The sequence below is a fragment of the Condylura cristata genome, unplaced genomic scaffold, assembly GCF_000260355.1.
Source record: "Condylura cristata isolate star-nosed mole 26May11 unplaced genomic scaffold, ConCri1.0 scaffold00010, whole genome shotgun sequence".
In the NCBI taxonomy this organism is placed as follows: Eukaryota; Metazoa; Chordata; class Mammalia; order Eulipotyphla; family Talpidae; genus Condylura; species Condylura cristata.
In genome coordinates, this window is record NW_004567111.1 from 43,464,581 (window position 1) to 43,482,678 (window position 18,098).

General features: G+C 43.8%; 1 protein-coding gene across 1 annotated transcript in view; it reads left to right on the forward strand.

Annotated features, from left to right (window-relative positions):
• Nucleotides 1-1,897: 1,897 nt before the first annotated feature.
• The window catches only part of LOC101625621 (WD repeat-containing protein 49-like), a 44,606-nt gene continuing 28,405 nt past the window's right edge, over nucleotides 1,898-18,098 (forward strand). Inside the window, exons 1-6 of the mRNA XM_012723166.1 lie at nucleotides 1,898-1,939; nucleotides 3,665-3,770; nucleotides 9,581-9,732; nucleotides 13,284-13,386; nucleotides 17,082-17,188; nucleotides 17,266-17,345. Coding sequence (XP_012578620.1) covers nucleotides 1,899-1,939; nucleotides 3,665-3,770; nucleotides 9,581-9,732; nucleotides 13,284-13,386; nucleotides 17,082-17,188; nucleotides 17,266-17,345 — 589 coding nt within the window. The 5' untranslated portion in view covers nucleotide 1,898. The remainder of the gene's footprint in view (nucleotides 1,940-3,664; nucleotides 3,771-9,580; nucleotides 9,733-13,283; nucleotides 13,387-17,081; nucleotides 17,189-17,265; nucleotides 17,346-18,098) is intronic.

The window sequence follows — 18,098 nt, forward strand, 5'->3', positions numbered from 1 at the left end:
GAAAATGTCAAACTGGTGTTTGGGGAGGGTTTGTTGCATTGCTTTGAGACTTCAAGTATTTGCCCAGATACACAGGCTTACTGCCTGCTTGAGTAATTATCTACACTCAGCACTTATCCTCCCTCCTCTCTGTCTGGAGATGAAAGACCCACAAGTTCAAGGCTGTTTACCTTCCTGCTGCATAATAAAGGGAAAAGGAGAGCTATATATATAATGAGAAGCTAGCCACCTGACCCAGCCAAGCCCTCATGATTGTGGCCAGTAGCCACGGAGGGTGGGTTGTCACCTCAACTCACTTGCCAATAAACTGGGCAGAGGTGACCTAGGACTCAGATTATGGTACAAGTAATGTGGAAACCACATAGCCCACTAATTCACAAATGGCTTTATATCCTTTATAGTACTTCACAAGATGGAGAGCAGCCACCTAACTGAGAAGAACTCAGAAGAAAAAGAGAAAATGAGTGTTCCCTGTCCCCCCCAGAGACTTCCCTGTCCTCTACCACAGTGACGTGCCCTAAACCAGAGGTCCCAACAGCAGCAGTGGCTGAAGTGATCACTGGTAGTTTTAATATATGTTTTGAATCTGGCTACCAACATTTCAAAGTCTGGAAGAGATTTTCCACTTCTCTAAAAAAAATTAATAATTCTACTTTAAGAAGGTCTCTTACCCACAACATGACCACTCTCCAAGAGACAAAGCATGCACTCACTTTGAATAAACTTTTCTGAATAACAGATCCTGTGGAAATAGTTGAATTTGTAATTTGTCAAGACAGGCACAGCCCCAAACAAAACCAATTCCTTTCAACCAATTGCTGAAGTTAGAAACACTGAAGGAGAATTTTTACTAGGGGAGAAAAGACAGGGTAAGCTGAAGATTAAATGTTCTTCCACCTTCTTCTTCCAAAGTCCATCAGCCACCTTGGACAAGTCTGAGGTTGGAGGGTAAGCCAGATGAGGTGGAGGGGGTGAGGGATGGACAGGTGAGTATGCTGGGAATTTCCTTTATGATCCCACAGTGAGGCCAGTGTCTAGTACCTGTAGAAAAGGCCCTTCATTGCCTCTGTGTGATGTTGCTACTTTGATTCTTTCTCAGTAGATTCATAAGCTCGTCCATCATTTGACTGAAAATATGTGTCAGCATAATTGTAGGACAAAATTGGCTGGTTGACTGATGAAACTGATAAGTCAACTCAATAGACCCCAACTTTGCATCAGACATTCGTGGTTTGAGTTCCACCATTTTGGGGATGACAAGATTCTGAACCATTTCAGATATAAGTTTCCTTCCAAGTGAGATGGAAGGCACCCCCCCATGAGTTTCTGGGAGACCCTAGACCCCAACATGATTGTGGGTAGAGAGGCACTATAGAGCAATCCTTGACATTTGGTAAAGATTTAATAAAAATGCCCTCAAAAGGAGATGACCCTCTTCAAGTTTCCTCTTTCCCCGCCCCAGAGACCCTTCCTGCCTGTTTCTAGACAAGGAAGGGGGGATGTCTTGCCTTTCTTAGTGACACACATCACGTTCATTCTTCAAACTGCCTACAGTTTAACATCTGGGAGTGAAAGAAGAAGAAAAACTGTGGCATCATTGAAAGCTAACCTAGGACCTTTAAAAATCAACATCTTGTCAGAAAATTGAATGATCGTATCAGAAAGCTGTGTTTTGTTTTTCTGTGAATATTGTAGGGTGCACTTTGGGAAGAACAAATGTCAAGCAAAAGATGAAAGAGATCAGGGATGTGAGAAAAGATGTCAAAACAAGAAGAGGCCAAACATCCCTTAGTTTACCCCAAAGGCGAGCAGAATGTGATCACACAGTGTTTCGTATCTGCAAAGGAGTCAAGACATTTTCATTCTGTAAGAGAAAGAACTTGCTACTGACCGGTGGGATGGATCGAATCATTAGAGTCTGGAATCCTTATCTGCCTGGGTAAGTTTTCTCCCTCCAACCACCAATGCCATGAATGCAGGTCTGGAAGTGAAAGGTATACAGAAGCAGATCTGCGGACTGCTGATTCCTTTCCAGAATAATTTTAGATACCATTGTCTGAAATCGATCTGTCATTACAACCTGGGAAACTTCTGTTCGTGACCACTCAGGATCACTGAACAGGGAGAGTTAGTAAACAACTCGTTTAAGTATAATACTGGACAGGACAGAGACAGTGTGGATCCACATCTTGGAAGGTTTTCTTTAACCAGCTTGCTCTCTCCTCTACGATGAACTGAGACAGATGCAGAGTACAGTCTGCGGTTTTGATGGGTAGTTGGAGAGCTGTCCATGCACCTCCTGAAGCTGCCCTGAGTTTACCTTCACTCTCCACAGGAGTTGTTTAGCCCCAACTGAATCCATGACTCCACTACCCACCGCTAAGACAGAGCAGAAATGGCACAAGAAAGCAGGGACTGTTTTGGATCGCCTGAAACTAGGGATCCAGAGCAGCAAATAGTTCACTGCGTAACACAGTTCATGCCTTAGAACCAGGTCCAAACCTTTCACTATGCCACCCAAAGCAGGGACCCAGTGACGCTTTCTTGACACTGACATAGCTGTCATTTTTCTGAGCAGCCATACTTACGCATCTGGAGTCCTGACATTTGTAGAGTTCTTCACCTACAAATGAAGAAGCTGAAGCTCAGAAGAGTTGATTAACTTTCTGGGAGTAATGACAAAATTAAGGTTCAAATACACACTTGACTTGTTTTGAATGCCTGAATCATTTCTACTGATAAATGTTGGAAGTGGAAGGAGAGTGAGCAATGGGCATTATCTCCTCATTCGTTGATAGTGGGGATTTGGGGGTTAAGAATGAGAGAATGTGGGGCCTGCTAGGAGGTCCCATCGCTAACAGGAGTAGCAGGTTGCTACACGGCAGTACAGAGCAGGTTAGCACTGGGGTCTGACCCCATCTCTGTCACTTTCTAGTTGACTGATCCTGAGCAGAGGTTGCAGCCTCAGTGTCCTCCTCTTTAATGAGGATACAAGAGGACCTCTTCCAGAAGAGGAATGAAGATTACAAATGAGAGCGCCCATAGAGGGCACTTGGCACAATGTCTAGTGTTAACCAGTAAGCAAGAAAAGTGATTTCCTACCCAATTCTGCTACCTTAGACTCCTATTTGCATGGTGACTGAGAACATGGTGCCTTTCCAGTGACTAGGTTCTAAGACACTGTGCTCTGTCCTTCAAACTCAAGCCTGTCTCTCTTTCTACTGCACACCCAGCACTGAGACCCTCAGGGTTCTGTGATCTCTCAAAGCTCCTTAATATAAATTCATATTTAAAAATATATTCCCCTCACCCCAAATCTGAATGCTGTAAACCTGCATAAAGTAACACCCTGCCTTAGAATCTACCCCAGTCCTCTCCTGTATGCTTCCTCAATCACGCCTTTTAGAACAATATTGTTAGCAGGGCAGAAACAAAACCAGGGGCTCATCTCATAAGAATATTTAATTGTGTTGCTACAATTGGGTGTAATTTGCTTCCTTCCTTTTATTACAAAAGATAGATACTTGTGTCATTGCAGAGGGAGACATAGTCCTCCTCCAGGCTGAAAAGAACTGCCAGATCCAGGCCAAGTTTAGTCTTGCATTTTTATTTAGAAATAACAGATAGGACTGATTGGTGTTCATCTGGTCTTTTTCCATTCTAGAAAACCAACAGGTATGCTGAAAAGCCACACAGCTCCAGTGATCTACATCCATGTATCTGCTGAGGACAACAAAATATTTTCCATGTCCATGGACAACACTGTTAAGGTCTCGGCCCTTTCACAATTTGCTGCATTATTCAGCATGGCTTAGGATAGAAAATGTGCTCCGTTCCTGTTTTCTTTTTCCTTCTCTGAAGCTTGGGGGCCTCTGCAGTAGCAGATGCTCAAAGGGTTATTCACATTTGTGAATTTGCTCAGCAAAGAGAGGATATGTATGCCATTGAAGGGTGACTCTTAGGGAACTCTCGAGACCTGGTGTTTATGTTGTGTTGAATAAGCTTTACAGCACGTAGGTCCCTCCTGAGCACTGTCCAGGTTCCTGGGAGAGTGTGTTGAGGATGGAGATGAGGAGCAGGAGGTAGAAAGGGACACGTCGGAGGCAGCAGACCCTTCCACTAGAGCTTCTCACCTTATTTTACCACAGGTATAGGGCAGGTGGGCTCTTTTCTAAACATCCTCTGTAAGCTTTGGCATCTAAATATTTCTGGCCCTGGTGAAGGAAATAATATCACTATTTTATTTGGGTTTGTCTGACTCCATTTTACACCTAAAGTTCTGCTCACCTCTAAAATTCCATTACTCTGTAATCTTCACAGTGTTGTAAATTAGTTACAAAAAGGGAGGACTCCCACTCATTTACTTCCTCCATCATTTCCTATGCTTTTCCAATGCATATGACAGGTTTTCATGATTTGCTCTACCACTGACATGGGGTTGACTGTGGAAATTTAGAGCTGTTGATCATGGAAGTACACAGGAGCCTGAAGAGAGAGATCACTGCCACCACATTGTGGAGTTATGTAAGCCAGATAATAAATCACTGATAGATGTTATGGGCTGAATTTGAGATAGGGACTTAAAAGAAATTATCGTTAAATGAGGTGGGCACTAGTCCAATGTGTCTGGTGTCATTATAAGAAGAGATCAGAATGCAAGACTACAGAGGGGACCCTGTGGGAGCCCCCCAACATGATAGGGAAGCCTCTGAATTTATATAAAATGTCCAGAAAAGGCAGAATAGTAGTTGTCATTGGGTGGAGTGAGGTAGGGAGTGACTGCTAATGGGTTTGAATTTCTTTTTGGAATAATGAAAATGCCTTAAAATTAGCTAGTGGTAATGGTTGTACCACCCTGGATATGTTTAAAAGCATGGCAATATACACTTTAAAATGTGAATTTCACCTCAATGAAGTTGTTTTTAAGAGGGGGAGGAGGAAGAGTCTGTGTGACCCAGGGTTTGGGGTGAACGCAGCATAGCCCGGGTGCCCCACAGTGATGTGTCTGATAGAGTTAGCCTGAGTGAGGGGAGATGTCGAGCTGGAGATGTGTAAATTTGGGGGCCATTAGCATTTAGATAGAATTGTAAGCCAGGCAGTAGATGAGATCTCAAAGGGAGTAAGAATGGGCAAAGGAAAGAAAAACCTCCAAGTCTGAACACCAGGGCATGGTGGTGTGGGGGCTTTCTCTGTTTGTGGGATCTAATGTGGCACCTGAAGAGTAAGGACTTCCGTGAGACCCCTCTGGCAATGAGGAAAGAGATCAGGTGGGGAGTTCAAGTCAGTGATACAAGGACCCAAAGTCATTTCGACCTCTGTGCTAATTTGATTAAAATGATAAGATTTCTGAACTTGTCCTTTTTTATTTGTTTTGAGGATAAAATTCACCCAAAAGCAGCATTCAAAAATCACTAAGTTGGAGACTTCATATTTTTATTGAGTTCCCCACCCCCCAAACTTTGCTGCCATTAGATAATCATAATTCTGTATGTGTGGACATGTCTTCTATCCTATTTTATTTTCCTAGTGCCTCTCCATTTTCTTCCAATCTAAACTCATGATTACAAGATTAGCATCTTGCCTGTGATGATTCAGGCATATTGAATCACTTCCCAATGTGTGTTTAAAATATATTGAAATCCTATCTTGGAAATATGGTGTGTAATTTATTTCAGAATACATTATTCCTATCAAATAAAAACTAATCAACTAGGAACCAAACAGCTAAATTTCTAGCATGCCTGATCAGATAGTCTTCATTCTTTGAATTGATTTTTTCAGCCCAAATATTTTGCTTCTCTAAATCATGAGGACACACAAATGTTTTAGGAGTCTGCAGGTTTCTGGCACTCTCTAAAAGAGAGTAAAGTGACAGATGTAGGCTTCTGTTTTCACTTGTTATTTTCTATAAATTTAATATGCACGCCACCAAGAAGCCTGTTTTGTGTCAACAGGAATTAGAATGCAAAGAAACTTTTTCTTGGAAGGTAGATAGCATGGCATATTAGGTTAAGTCAAGTCTAGCCACTATAACAAAAAAACCCGTGTTTTCCACAGGTTGAAACAAGCAGTGTTTATTTCTGTCTACTGTAACAAGACTCCTGGTGAGGGACATCTTTTCTCCCATCCCAGAACCAGGCTGTCTTCATGGCATTTGGGGGGTTGCTGGGGACACCCTGCGGAGGTTCTCAGAATCCTTCTCATCCAGGTGCAATAAGCATGTGAACCGAGGAGTATTTGCTCTTACAAATCCCAGCCATGAAGAAACATCACTTTGTGTCATGTTCTACTGCTGGGCTCATAACTCTGGGTGGAAGGGAAACTAGGAAATGCCTTCCTCTGTTAGCCTCTTCCCACTTTACACTGTGGGCAGGGACACGTTTGGAGACAGGCAGACTTGAGTTTAAACTCTGAGAGTATCATAGACAAGCCACTTTGAGTGAAATGCTCAAACCTGACCAAAACTACTTAATCATTTCCGACATTTCATTTCTGAAAAACTGGAGAGAAACCCACCTTGCAGTTTATTGGTACTCATTATAGAAAATGTATGAACTGTGCTTACTTCAGAGTAGTTTACCAGACAGGGCTCTCTTGAGCCTGAAGGGAAAAAATCTTACTGAAATAGCTGAAACTAAAAGAAGAGGATTTACTGGTTATGGAAAGATGCTGTGACACAAGACTTCATGGCACCTGGGCTCAGAGATGGCACTTTTTCCCCATGCCCTCTCATGTTTCTCTTCCATGCTCCTTGGTGCCAATTGATCTCATTGAATCCTACTGCAGAAGGGTTTTTCTCCTTCCAAATGGCCAGAATTGTAGTTGCCCACTTCCTGAACCACATCCCAACAGTAGTTATACTACCAACTCAAGCCAGAAAACTCAGAAGGAAGAACAAAATTTGGCCAATTTGAATCCCACACCTACACTCTCAGTCAGGCAGCAGGTCTCTTAACAGAAGCCAGCAGAGTGCTGGATAGGTATGTCAATGGTGCTGAGTGTGTTGTAGCTATTTTTATTTGGGAATTTGATGCCAGCTTGCCAAATCAATGCCAACATCAGTATGGAGAGCTTCTCCCCACTTTTCCCTTTCATGGACCTTGCAGGGGTCCCTTTATAACATCCACCAGCTGGCTCCAGCATCACCTTTGTGCACCCTTTCATCAAAACCCTCTTTCAGTAACTTTATCTCATGTGTGAGAAGGAATAAACAGCTCAGTGGGTGCCCTTCATGGTCTAAGTGAGTGATAACTGTGTGTTACCTTTCTATCCAGGAAAATGAGCATCTTCAAACAAATTAGAAAGGAAGGGTGATGTCACTTGAGGCAAGCAGCCCTCAGGGTGACCTTTTCCACAGTATTATTTTACTTTGATCACTGCTATCACCCCAAAGCCAATGTCCCAGTATGCATTGCTCCCCCTCTATGCCATGACCTAAAAGCACAGATACAAAGCAGGCTGGAATGTTGAAAATGAGCTTGCTCTCTGCTTGGGAGAACTAGAGGAAAACAGTATAAATACGACAAGTGAGAGTCTGGCTTAAGACATAAGCTCTTCAATTCTCATGATAGTTGATTTGCTTCCTGGAGTCTCAAAGGAGGGCAAAGGAGCCTTTTCTAGAATATCCTGAAAACGTTCTAAAACATCCTGATCACTTTATTCCTAAAACTTACCTAAGCAAATTTGGAGAGAGCAAGACCTGACACTGATTAGTTTTAGCTAGTTTAGCTACTTACTAAATGTGGATGAGTCACTTAACCTGACTGAAATTCACTACCTGGAGTCTACCTTCCAAAGTAGATTTAAGAAAAAGTTGGTTTAACAGTTAACATGCTAGGACAATTATAACAAAATTGAGCGGTGTGCCCTAAACAACAGAAACCCCTTGTGTCACTGTTCTGAAGGTTTCAACTGAGAAATCAAGTCTCAGCACTACTAGTTCTTTCCAAAAGCTGTGAAGGAGAATTTGTTCCAAAGCTTCTTGCCCAGCATTCTTTGGTCTCCTTTTTTAATAGCAGCACCAATCTCTGTATCATATTCAGGTGATAGTCTCCCTGTGTGCGTGTCTACCTCTGCATGTCTACCTCTAAAATCCCCTTCTTATTTCTTTTCTCTTATAAATGTTTCATTTTAATCTTTTTTAATTGAGATAACATTGTTGGTGCACAACAACATTTTTTTTAATTGAGATAACATTGTTGGTCCATACTTCTTTTTGTTCTTTTGAATTTTAAAGGTCATCATGTAGCATCTTTGATTTTATTTTTTTGAGGTATTATATGATTCAGAGGTACGTTCAAATGTATGTTTCCTTACCACATGCACCACCAAGACACCATGTTTCCACACCACATGCACTACCATAGTCCATCAGGCCCCCTCCCTCCTTTGCTCTCCATCTTCTCCCTTCTTCTCTGGTATCCTCAACTCTACAGCCATGCTTCTTAGATTTGTTTAGGTTTAGTTTTGTCTGATGCTTTGTTCTGATTCTCTATGTTACATGTAAACGTGGAATATGAACCTCTTGACTTATTTCACTTGGCATAATCTCCTTCAGTTCCACCCATTGTCAGAAATCGCAAGACTCCCTTTATTTTTGATAACTGAGTAGTATTCCATTTTGTATATATACAAATTCTTAATCCAGTCACCTATCATTGGGCATTTAGGTTGTTTCCATAATTTGACTATTATTAACACTGCTGCAATAACATAGCATTATATACATCTCTTCAAATTATTGTTTTTGCATTCTTTGGTAGGTTCCTAAGCATAGAATTGCTGGATCATATAGTGGATCTATCTTTAATATTTTAAGAAACTTCCATACTCTTTTCCATAGGGGCCAGGCCAGTGTACATTCCTACTAACATGTACAGGGTCCTTTTATCTTCACCAACATGTGTTATTTCTGGTCTTGTTGATGTGGGTTGCTCTCACAGGTGTGTATGAGGTGCTATCTCTCTGTGGTTTTGATTTATAATTCCCTATAACAAGAGACAAGGGACACTTTTTCATGTACCTGTTGCCCATCTGTCTTTTTAGGAATGTTTCCATGTAGTTCTACTCATTTTTGGATTTGTTTTTTAATTTTGTTATTGTATAAGTTTTTATAGATCTTGGATATCAGCACCTTTTCAGAAGTATAATGTGTTAATGTTTTCTCTTTGTCCATAGGGTTTCTTTTTATTTAGTGGTAGTTGCTTTCACTGTGCAGATAACTTTTACTTTGATGTTGTTCTATTCATTTATTTGGAATCCAGTCGCTCCTCCCCCCATTCTCCTGAAAGCCAATGCCATGACTGCTTTGCCTATTTTCTTCTATGTAGTTTATAGTTTTAGGTCTTACAACGTTAGCATAGCACAAGGACTTAAGAACATGGGCCCCCCATTTCTACTTCCTTACCAACAACAACAAAGGAGAAGGGGCCTCTTTCAATATTGGGACCCTTTTCAGTGGGGATGGGAGTTCAAATTTTGATCAAAACTAACCAGACCCCCACAACAGTTGACAGCCTTGAAATTACAGAAAAGTAAGCATTCAGAACCTCTGATTGTTTTCTCCCCATTTCCTCCTCAGATCTGGGATCTGGAGACCTACAGCTGTCTGTTTACTGCATCTTCCAAAGCCAGTGGCATTAAGGGAGAGTTGGCATCCTGTCTTTACCTCCCCAACTCCAGAGCCCTGTATGTAGCCACCGACACTGTCGCACTCCTACACCTGAGACTGAGGTATGAGGTTGTTTCTGCCCCTAACAGTCAGCTCTGTGGAGAGAACTGCAAAACCCAGTGCCGCTGCTTTCAGTCTCCAATTTAATGTCGCCTGTTAAATGCTCTGTGCAAGCTCCCAAACCATGTTCCCCTGTCTCTAACTCACAGGATATATTTGGTATGCTCTCTTTAATATTTCCCTGTAATTACTCCAGCATCATTTTTATTTTACCCAAAAGTCTGGAACCTTCCTCGTAAGCCCTACTCTACTCACCAGCTTTCCCCTGTGAGCTATTTATTGAGCCTGAAGAAACCAGCTCCACTGGAGTCCTGTTGCCACACTGTACCCCATGTCTGAGGCCCTGTCCCTAAAGCAAGACAGCTTATGGGGACAGTACAAGCCCAGCTGAGGAGGTCCATCCTGACGGAGAGTCTGTTAATGAGCTACCCAGGGACTCAGCTTTGAGGAGTTCAAGAAGTGTCTTGAAGACACAAGAGTCCTTGATTCCTCTGCAGATGAGCCCACCGCCTCCTCATCAAGGAAAATGGGCTCTGACCAGCCTTACTTTTCCACAGGCAGAGAAGTCATTGAGCAGCTCCTTCCCTTTGCATCCAATGTCCACTCCAGTGACCTCATTTGACTTGCCTGGGCTTACAGAAGCTTACAAAAGAGCTCAAAGGCCTGTGTCTCAGATACTCACAGTCACCTGGTCCCACCCTGAAGTTTAAGATGAGCAAGCAGAGGCAGAGAGAAAGAACAAATTGGCCAAGGTCATACCAGGAGTCCTCAGAAGAGCTGGAAGTGATCCTTGTGTCAGACTCCCCTGCCCACTGCCTTCTCCCTGGCCTGTCCTTCTCCCACCCAAAGAGCTGTCTGAGCCATCAAAGATGAACTCTTCACCACACACTCACACCCAGACCACACTGGCTAGTCTTTCTTTACCAGAACCTCCAGAGAGGGCTATTTTCAGGTATCCTAAAAGGCACCTGTGGGCATGGAAACCTGGCTCCGTCCTCCCATAGGCCAATAGTCTTGGAGTCAGTCACAGCCCTTCTTTCAGCCCACCGAAGGAGAGAAGCTCTGCCCCACCCACTGAGGAGGGCTGAGGGGTGCACTTGGAGGACTGTGAACTCCCTACATTCTTAAAGCCTGGACATCCTTCTAACCAGTTCATGGTAGTTTGAAAACAGCCTCCTCTTTCCTTCCCCACCTGGATCCACCCCCCTCCACCACCACTAACCCGACTGCCCACCCCACCACCTCCGCACCCCTCCTTCGCTGCTCTGACATAAACGCATTCCTCATCTGCAACTTTCTCCTTGGGTATTCAACAGTTCCACAAATCCCAAGTCTGTACTCCATGAGAACGGAGGAAAGAATGCAGGGCAACTTTTAGACTGACTGTCATAGCTGGCAGGTTTCAAATCCTACGTGTCTGATCATAGCGACTCAGTTTCCTGCGCCAAATACGATAACATGCACTTTCGGAAAAACATTTGTTTTTGATGTGTGAGCACATGCATAGGGAGACTCTTAAATATGACTGTTAGATTCAGGGGGGAATCAGAATTAACTTTAAGGGAAAGTGATCAGCTTTCACAGCATCAGAACTAAGATGAGTGGCTGCTGCCAGGCCTGTGCCCTCCCTTCCTAATTTGCCCACCGAGGCCATGGAAAGGGCTTTTGTGGATCGGGAGGGTCTTGCCAAACAACTGCCACGTAGTGGTTACAGCCAGGCTGCGAGGCCAGTGCTCTTCATTCAAGATGCCAAAGCAGTCAGCTGAAAAGCAGGAACTTCAGTCAATCAAGCTGCTGTTTGTTCGACATGAGCTCACTGTGTAGAACAAACAGCCTGCTTGATTGATTTTTTTTTTTTCCTTTGAGTAAAGTGACTGAAATTCCACCTCCTGGCAAAAACAGTCCTCATTTCTAGTGCCGGCACTTAGGTGCTAGATCACGTCTGCCACATCCCTGCTCTGTCACTCGGGGACGTTGGGATCCTGCTCAAGCTGCCTGAGCCTCCTCATCTCCTGGTGATCTCCCTATGTTTGCTTTGGAGAAACTGGGCTCCTTCCTCCAGTCAGTCGGGAAGAGGAGGAGTGATGAGGAAGCTGGATCTGGCTGCAGCCCCAGCACTTTCTCTGAGATGCGTTCCCCACCGCCATTCTTCTCCTCTCAGACCAGACTTCCACCTACACATCCCACAGTCCAGGGAACATCATCATGAGAAAGTTCAGTCATTCCCAAACTTGCGACAGAGCTGAGGCACTCAGCAGAGGAGGGGAGAGTAGAGTCAAAGCAGGGGAGGCAAGAGCACCAGGGATGAGGTGATCGATCGCAGGTGCTATAGTGGTAGGAGAACCACTGCATGACACCTGAGCGGAGAAATAAAATACTGTCCCCAAAACAACAGTGATGTAAGAAAATAGATAAATAAATTTAATTGGAAGGGAGGGAGGGAGGAAGTGAAGGAAGAAGGCAGGCAGGAAGAAGGGAAAGAAGGAAGAAGGGAAGGAGACAGGGAGGGTGAGGAAGAAAGGGGAGGGAAGGAAGGAGGGAGGGAACGAGGGAGGGAGAGGAGGAGGAGGGGGAAAGGGGGGGGTCCAGTTGTCCTTAAGCTAAATTCTGTTTTCCATGAAAAGTGTTCTGTCTCACTGAGAAGACCCCATGCACAGAGTCTGAGGTTTCAGATCCCAAATTTCTGTGAGCAGCGCACCTAGGGACTGAGCATTGGAGGGACAGTGAAGAGAACGACAGAGCTAGGAGCCCACAGTGGGCTTATTAAGTGTCTTCCGTACAGCGTGCTCCTCCAGACAGGCCTCATCCACACTCGGATTTAACAGCCAGGGGGATTAGTGACAATGGGTTAGATTGCTTAATCCAAGGACCCTCTCTTTCATGTGCTGACCTTCCCACCCCCCCATCCGCACCCCAGATGGCTCATGGGCAAGGCCTGTGTGCATAGGTGAGCCCTTCTCGTCTGAGTCTCTGTGGAAGGTGCATGGCAGATCTCACAGGGCTTGGCCTAGCCTTGCCTCAGTGATGGAGCAGGGCTGCCTTTCAGGCTTGAGTGCTCCCAATGGAATAATGTTCCCTGCCTGACTCTACATTCACATAATAATCAGCAGTAACGTGGGAGCCAAGCAACATCCCAAGAACAAGGGGGCTGGTGGATTCCACAGAATAATCTAGTCTGTGTTTGTTTGGGAGTAGATGCACAAAGTAAGGAAGAAAGTCCACTCTGAATTTTCACGCAGTCACACCTCACCTGCCATGTGCTGTCAGTTTGCATAGGTAGCTGCTCCTGCTCACTGCACACTAGTTGTGTGTGTGTGAAGCTCTGTGCCAAGACACACGTTTCTCATCTAATCTCAAAACAACCCTTTAAAGTGCATATTTTTATACTGACATACAGATAAGAAAATTAAGAAGTCTCTCAGATCCAAGGTCACAGACCCACTATTTGAACCCCAGATTTTCTTCTTAACCATCAACAGATGCCTGAACTCTGGTGCCCTTGGCATAACTGAGCTCAAGTTTCTTTTCTTTTTCTGTGCTCTCCATGAGCTAGGTGTCCCCCCGAGCCTCACCTGGTGGTTTCCCACAGAGAGCCTGTGGTATGTTGCCGGTACAACCCTGCCTTCCAGCAGGTGGTCAGCTGCTCAGAAGCATCTGTAAGTACCTCACCTCCTGCTCTCTTGAGCTCTCTTTGCAGCGATATAGTTGCAAGTGTGGACCCAGTCCCACCATCCTTGCCTTGCTGAGCAGAATGTTTTGAGGTCATTCTATTTTTGAAATAGAGTCCAATGTCAATTCTGCCCAACTAATCACCATTTGCTGTTTGGACATCTTCTGTGTAAGCTGTTGTAAGAGTCCACAGTGTGAGCTCTTTGGGAGGCCTGCCTGGTGCTATAGTCATGTTACTTCATTGCAACTCTTTAGTATAGTGTAAGAGTACTAACACAAGCCTGACCCCGGTGTGAGAGGACAGAGCAGTCCACACCTGTTACCCTTTCCTGATGAGGGTAAGGGGCTGATGAGGACTGTGTTGGCCCCAGCATGGATGAGTGACAGCATCCAGAGGAGAGCACACAATTGGTGCTTGCTGAATAGGGAATGAGAGCAGACAGACAGGCTCATCCCATGGCTAATATTCTCAGCCCCTGAGCTAATGGCGGTGGGGGTGGGGAACACCTGTCAAGCATACACATGATGCTGCAATGTTCTCAAGTCTCCTAATATTAGTTTGGTCACATCTTGGATTGCTGGCTTGGGCTCCAGAGTTACAAACAGTGTCCCATCTGGCCCTGCCCTCTTCGCTTCTCCCTGAAACACCCTATCTGTAGGGTTTATGGATTCAGGGCCATCGCAGCCCCGAAATATCCTATTGATGTTCACACTCACTTCACCTCCTCACTGAGGACAGACTTGCTTGTCTTTGACTGTGTTTTTACCTCATTTCTATTTCAGAAATTAGAGATCATCACAGTTTTATCATTAAAAGAAATAGATTTCCTGGTCTGTTGGTCAAATTTTTTTATCATGAGTCAGTCTCAATTCATCTAAGAGGAACTGGGTTCCTGCAGAGTTTGGGTTCAGGCTTGTAACAAAGCATTTATCCTCCAGATTTATCAGAGAGGCCATGACTTCAAGGAAGCCAACTGTTTCTCCTCAGTATCATGCACATTCCTGCCCACAGCTGTTCGACTTTTCCCATCTCTACCCTTGAGCTTCCTGCTTTCTGCCTTTCCTACTTACACTTCAAGGTCCAACTGGAGTTCAACTCCATCCTACAAGTGCTCTTCCCCACTTTTCACACACTGCCCCTCTCTCTACCAAACCAGCCATAGTCTTTGCCTGAGTGAAGTGTTAGATTGTGTTCTCATTTGCTCTGCACTGTTTCATGTTTATGAGCCCAAGAATTCATCAGGGCTTGAGAAGGGGTAGGGGAGGAGAGATGTGGAGAAGAAATCAGAGCATCTGTGCCCCCTCTTTCTTTACTAGCCTGTCAAAACTTTTCAAGGCACAACTCAGATCTCAGCTTCTGGGAGACATGCTCTCAGATCCTCCCCACATCCAGGCAGAATGAATGGCTCCATTAGCATTTGGGTTCCTACTTCTATGGTAACACAGTCCATCTCCTTCAGTATCAATACTTTTGATCTGTACTCCCTTGGCAGTGAGTGTAAGTGCATGTTAAATTGAGAGAGAATGTTTTTTACAACAACAATGCCTACTGCGTTAGGCATATGCTGGTAATAAACTCTCCAATACTTTCTGAATTAAACTATTGATTTGGGCATTTGCTCGCCTTGCAGATCTGTTGCTGGATATCTGATCTTTGTAACATCATTATACCCACCATCACAACCCATAGCATTTAAACCACATTATGCTCTCTATATTTATGGAGAAGAGGGTCTAGCCTGAGGTTTTCATGGAACATGGATTTATTAATATTACTGTATTCATTCACTGTATAAGCAGAATTCTAAGGACCACCAGCATTCAGGGCTTCTAGAAATGCTTGAAAACAGCACACAAAAAATTAATAAAAGTTCAAGTCAATATTCAGACCATGTAACATATGAACTCCAACTTAAAACACACACAAAGATATGTAATATAGAAGCTTAATCACAAGAATAACATAATTTGTATCCATAGAGGTTAAAACTACACATTTTAAAATTATTTTAACTTTTAATAGCAAAATTAAAGATTGTGATGCATGATGCAGTTGCAATTTATTAAATTTACCTGGATGGGAATGCCAAAAGGAAGAACATTTGATGAAATGAATTTCTTAAAGGACACCTGCTGTGACATAAGTGTCATATACATGACTTCTACAAAGTGCAAGTAGTGTAAAGCATTACTGGAGAGCATAAATAACCCTTTTAGACTCTATGTAGAAATATAGTCTATAAATCGAAGCATAGGCTACTTTAAAATATATTTTCGTTGCTCACTTCAACTTTTCATTTGTTACCAGCTATAGCAGGTGGAGTTCTTGGGAGAATTTTTAAGAACAAACTTGTGTCTGTTCAACCCCGCAATGGGAAAGCAAGTTGAAAGGCAGAATGCCTGCCTTGGGTGTGGATCCTGGGCTATTTGCCCAGCTCATAACCTCCCTGTATTTAAATCAATTGTGGACTTTTTACAAGTCACTGCATATTAGGGAAATTTAGGATCTTTGTAACTGGCAAAAATACACTAAAGTAACCCTAGTAGTGCGAAGGGACTGTTACAGTATTAGGAAAACAGATGGCTATGACTGAGCTGTGGACACCACAGGAGCCCTCACACTGTACAAGGACAGAGGGACAGAAGCAAAGTGGGTGCCCCTGAAAATCTGACCCATGATTTGAAATCAGCAGCAGAATGAGTCTTTCGGTGTCTAGAAACCCAGAAGAGTCTCCATGTCAATGGAACAGCCTTAGAGTGACTTGAAGGAAAATTTAGAAGTGCTGGGGGAGGGACTGTCCTCCTGCTTTTCTCTTTCTCCATTCCCTAAGCATTTTAGATGCAGGTTCTAGAAAGCTTGTCATTCCGCCTCACCCAGCCATGCAAGATGCCTCTCACTTGCCTCTCAGATGCCTCTCAAAGGCTGCTGAAGGGATGGGGCTAACAGGAAGGAAGTGCTGCACTGGACCTAATTGACTGAGTAAATCTTAAAGCTGGGTTTCTGGAAGATAAAACCCAAAATCAGTTCATCTTTCTCATTCAGCTTTGCCCTGATAGTGAATAAATCTGCTGCACAAAATTCAATACATACCTATATTTTCTTTACCAAGATGGTCAAGAGATTTTTTTCCCTAAGATTCCTAAATCTTCTCATCTTTTCATTCAGTGATGTGGGTGTTCCTCCTAAATGTGTATGTTGAGCCTAAACCCCACTAACTCAGAGTGTGACTGTAGTTAGAGAAAAAACTTAAGGCTTAGGGTGATGAAGTTAAAATGATCCCAGTGAGAGGGCCTAGTTCAAGCTGACAGGTATCTTCATAAGAAAAGGAAACATGGATGCAAAAAGCATCACCGGATGCACGCACACAGAGAGGAGGTCACGTGAGGACACCTGCAAGCCAAAGATAGAGGCTTCGGAAGGACCAAACCTGCCTGCCCCTTGATCTTGGACCCCCTGGCCCCAGGACCATGAGTCTGCATTCAATCCTCCCAGTCTGTGGTGTCTTGTTGTGGTAGCTGGAGGAGACTAATACACTAAAATATACCAACAGGTATGTAAGTAGAGAGAATGTCGACGTAAGTTTTTCTTTTTCATAGCTATGGCACTAGACTTCTAAATGCAACTCCCTTTAATTGGGTAGCCAGTTACCTCTAGGTCTCTTGTTTCAATTTCCTGATGTAGGAGGTGAAAGTTTGGGACTTTGAAACAGGAAGGCTGCTGTCTGAGTTCATAGGGGCCCATGGCAATGCTGGAATCACCTGTCTGACCTTTGACTCCAGTGGAAGAAGGTATGTGATCTCCATGATCTCCAACCACCAGGCCTGTGAGCCCACAAGAGCCACCCTGACTGGATACTGTTTCCTAGGCTAGTTACTGGGGGCAGAGATGGCTGTCTGAAGATCTGGAGCTACAACAATGGGCACTGTCTCCACACCCTGAAGCATGGCAAGTCACTTCTTACTAGGGGTCCCCATGACGTAATGATGCAAGAGTAGGTATTGTAGCAAGTGTGGAAGAAATTAAATGAAATAGAGTCTAGAATACATGTAACAATCTTACATTCCTTTTCTCTGATATTTCATTTTATCAATAAATCGGCACTTCTATTTAGTAGGGACTACTTTACATACATATGTGCTTCCATCTATGCTTTGTGCGTTTTTTAAAACTGAAGTAACATTGGCTTATAAAATAACAAAGGGGCCCTCCCTGGTGGTGCAACTGGTTAGGATGCAGCACTGCAAGCTAGCCACAGCTGCTTCAGTGCGAGTTCAATCCCCTGCCCCAGAGGTGACCCACATGGCGCGGCAGACCTCTCCAAACCTTCACTGCTCCCCTCAGCTGTATACTTCAGTGGTCTGCCTGTTCTGCTCCCCACTCTATCTCTGGTGAATTCTTTCACTGCCCCTGCACCTCTGACTTATATCCCAGTTCTGTATGCATAAATAAATAATCTAAAATAAATAAATAAATAAAATAACATAGTTTGACATCTGCAGGGACTGCATAATGGTCCACCAAGTCTAGTCTCCATCCTTTTCTGTATTTGTCCTGCTTGAGTGGACTAGTCTACCTACATGCCCTGTCATCTCTGGAAGCCACCATTTTGTTCTCATAATCTAAGTGTTTAGTTTTGGTTTGCTTTATTTGTTCTTCTCTCTCTCTCTCTCTCTCTCTCTCTCTCTCTCTCTCTCTCTC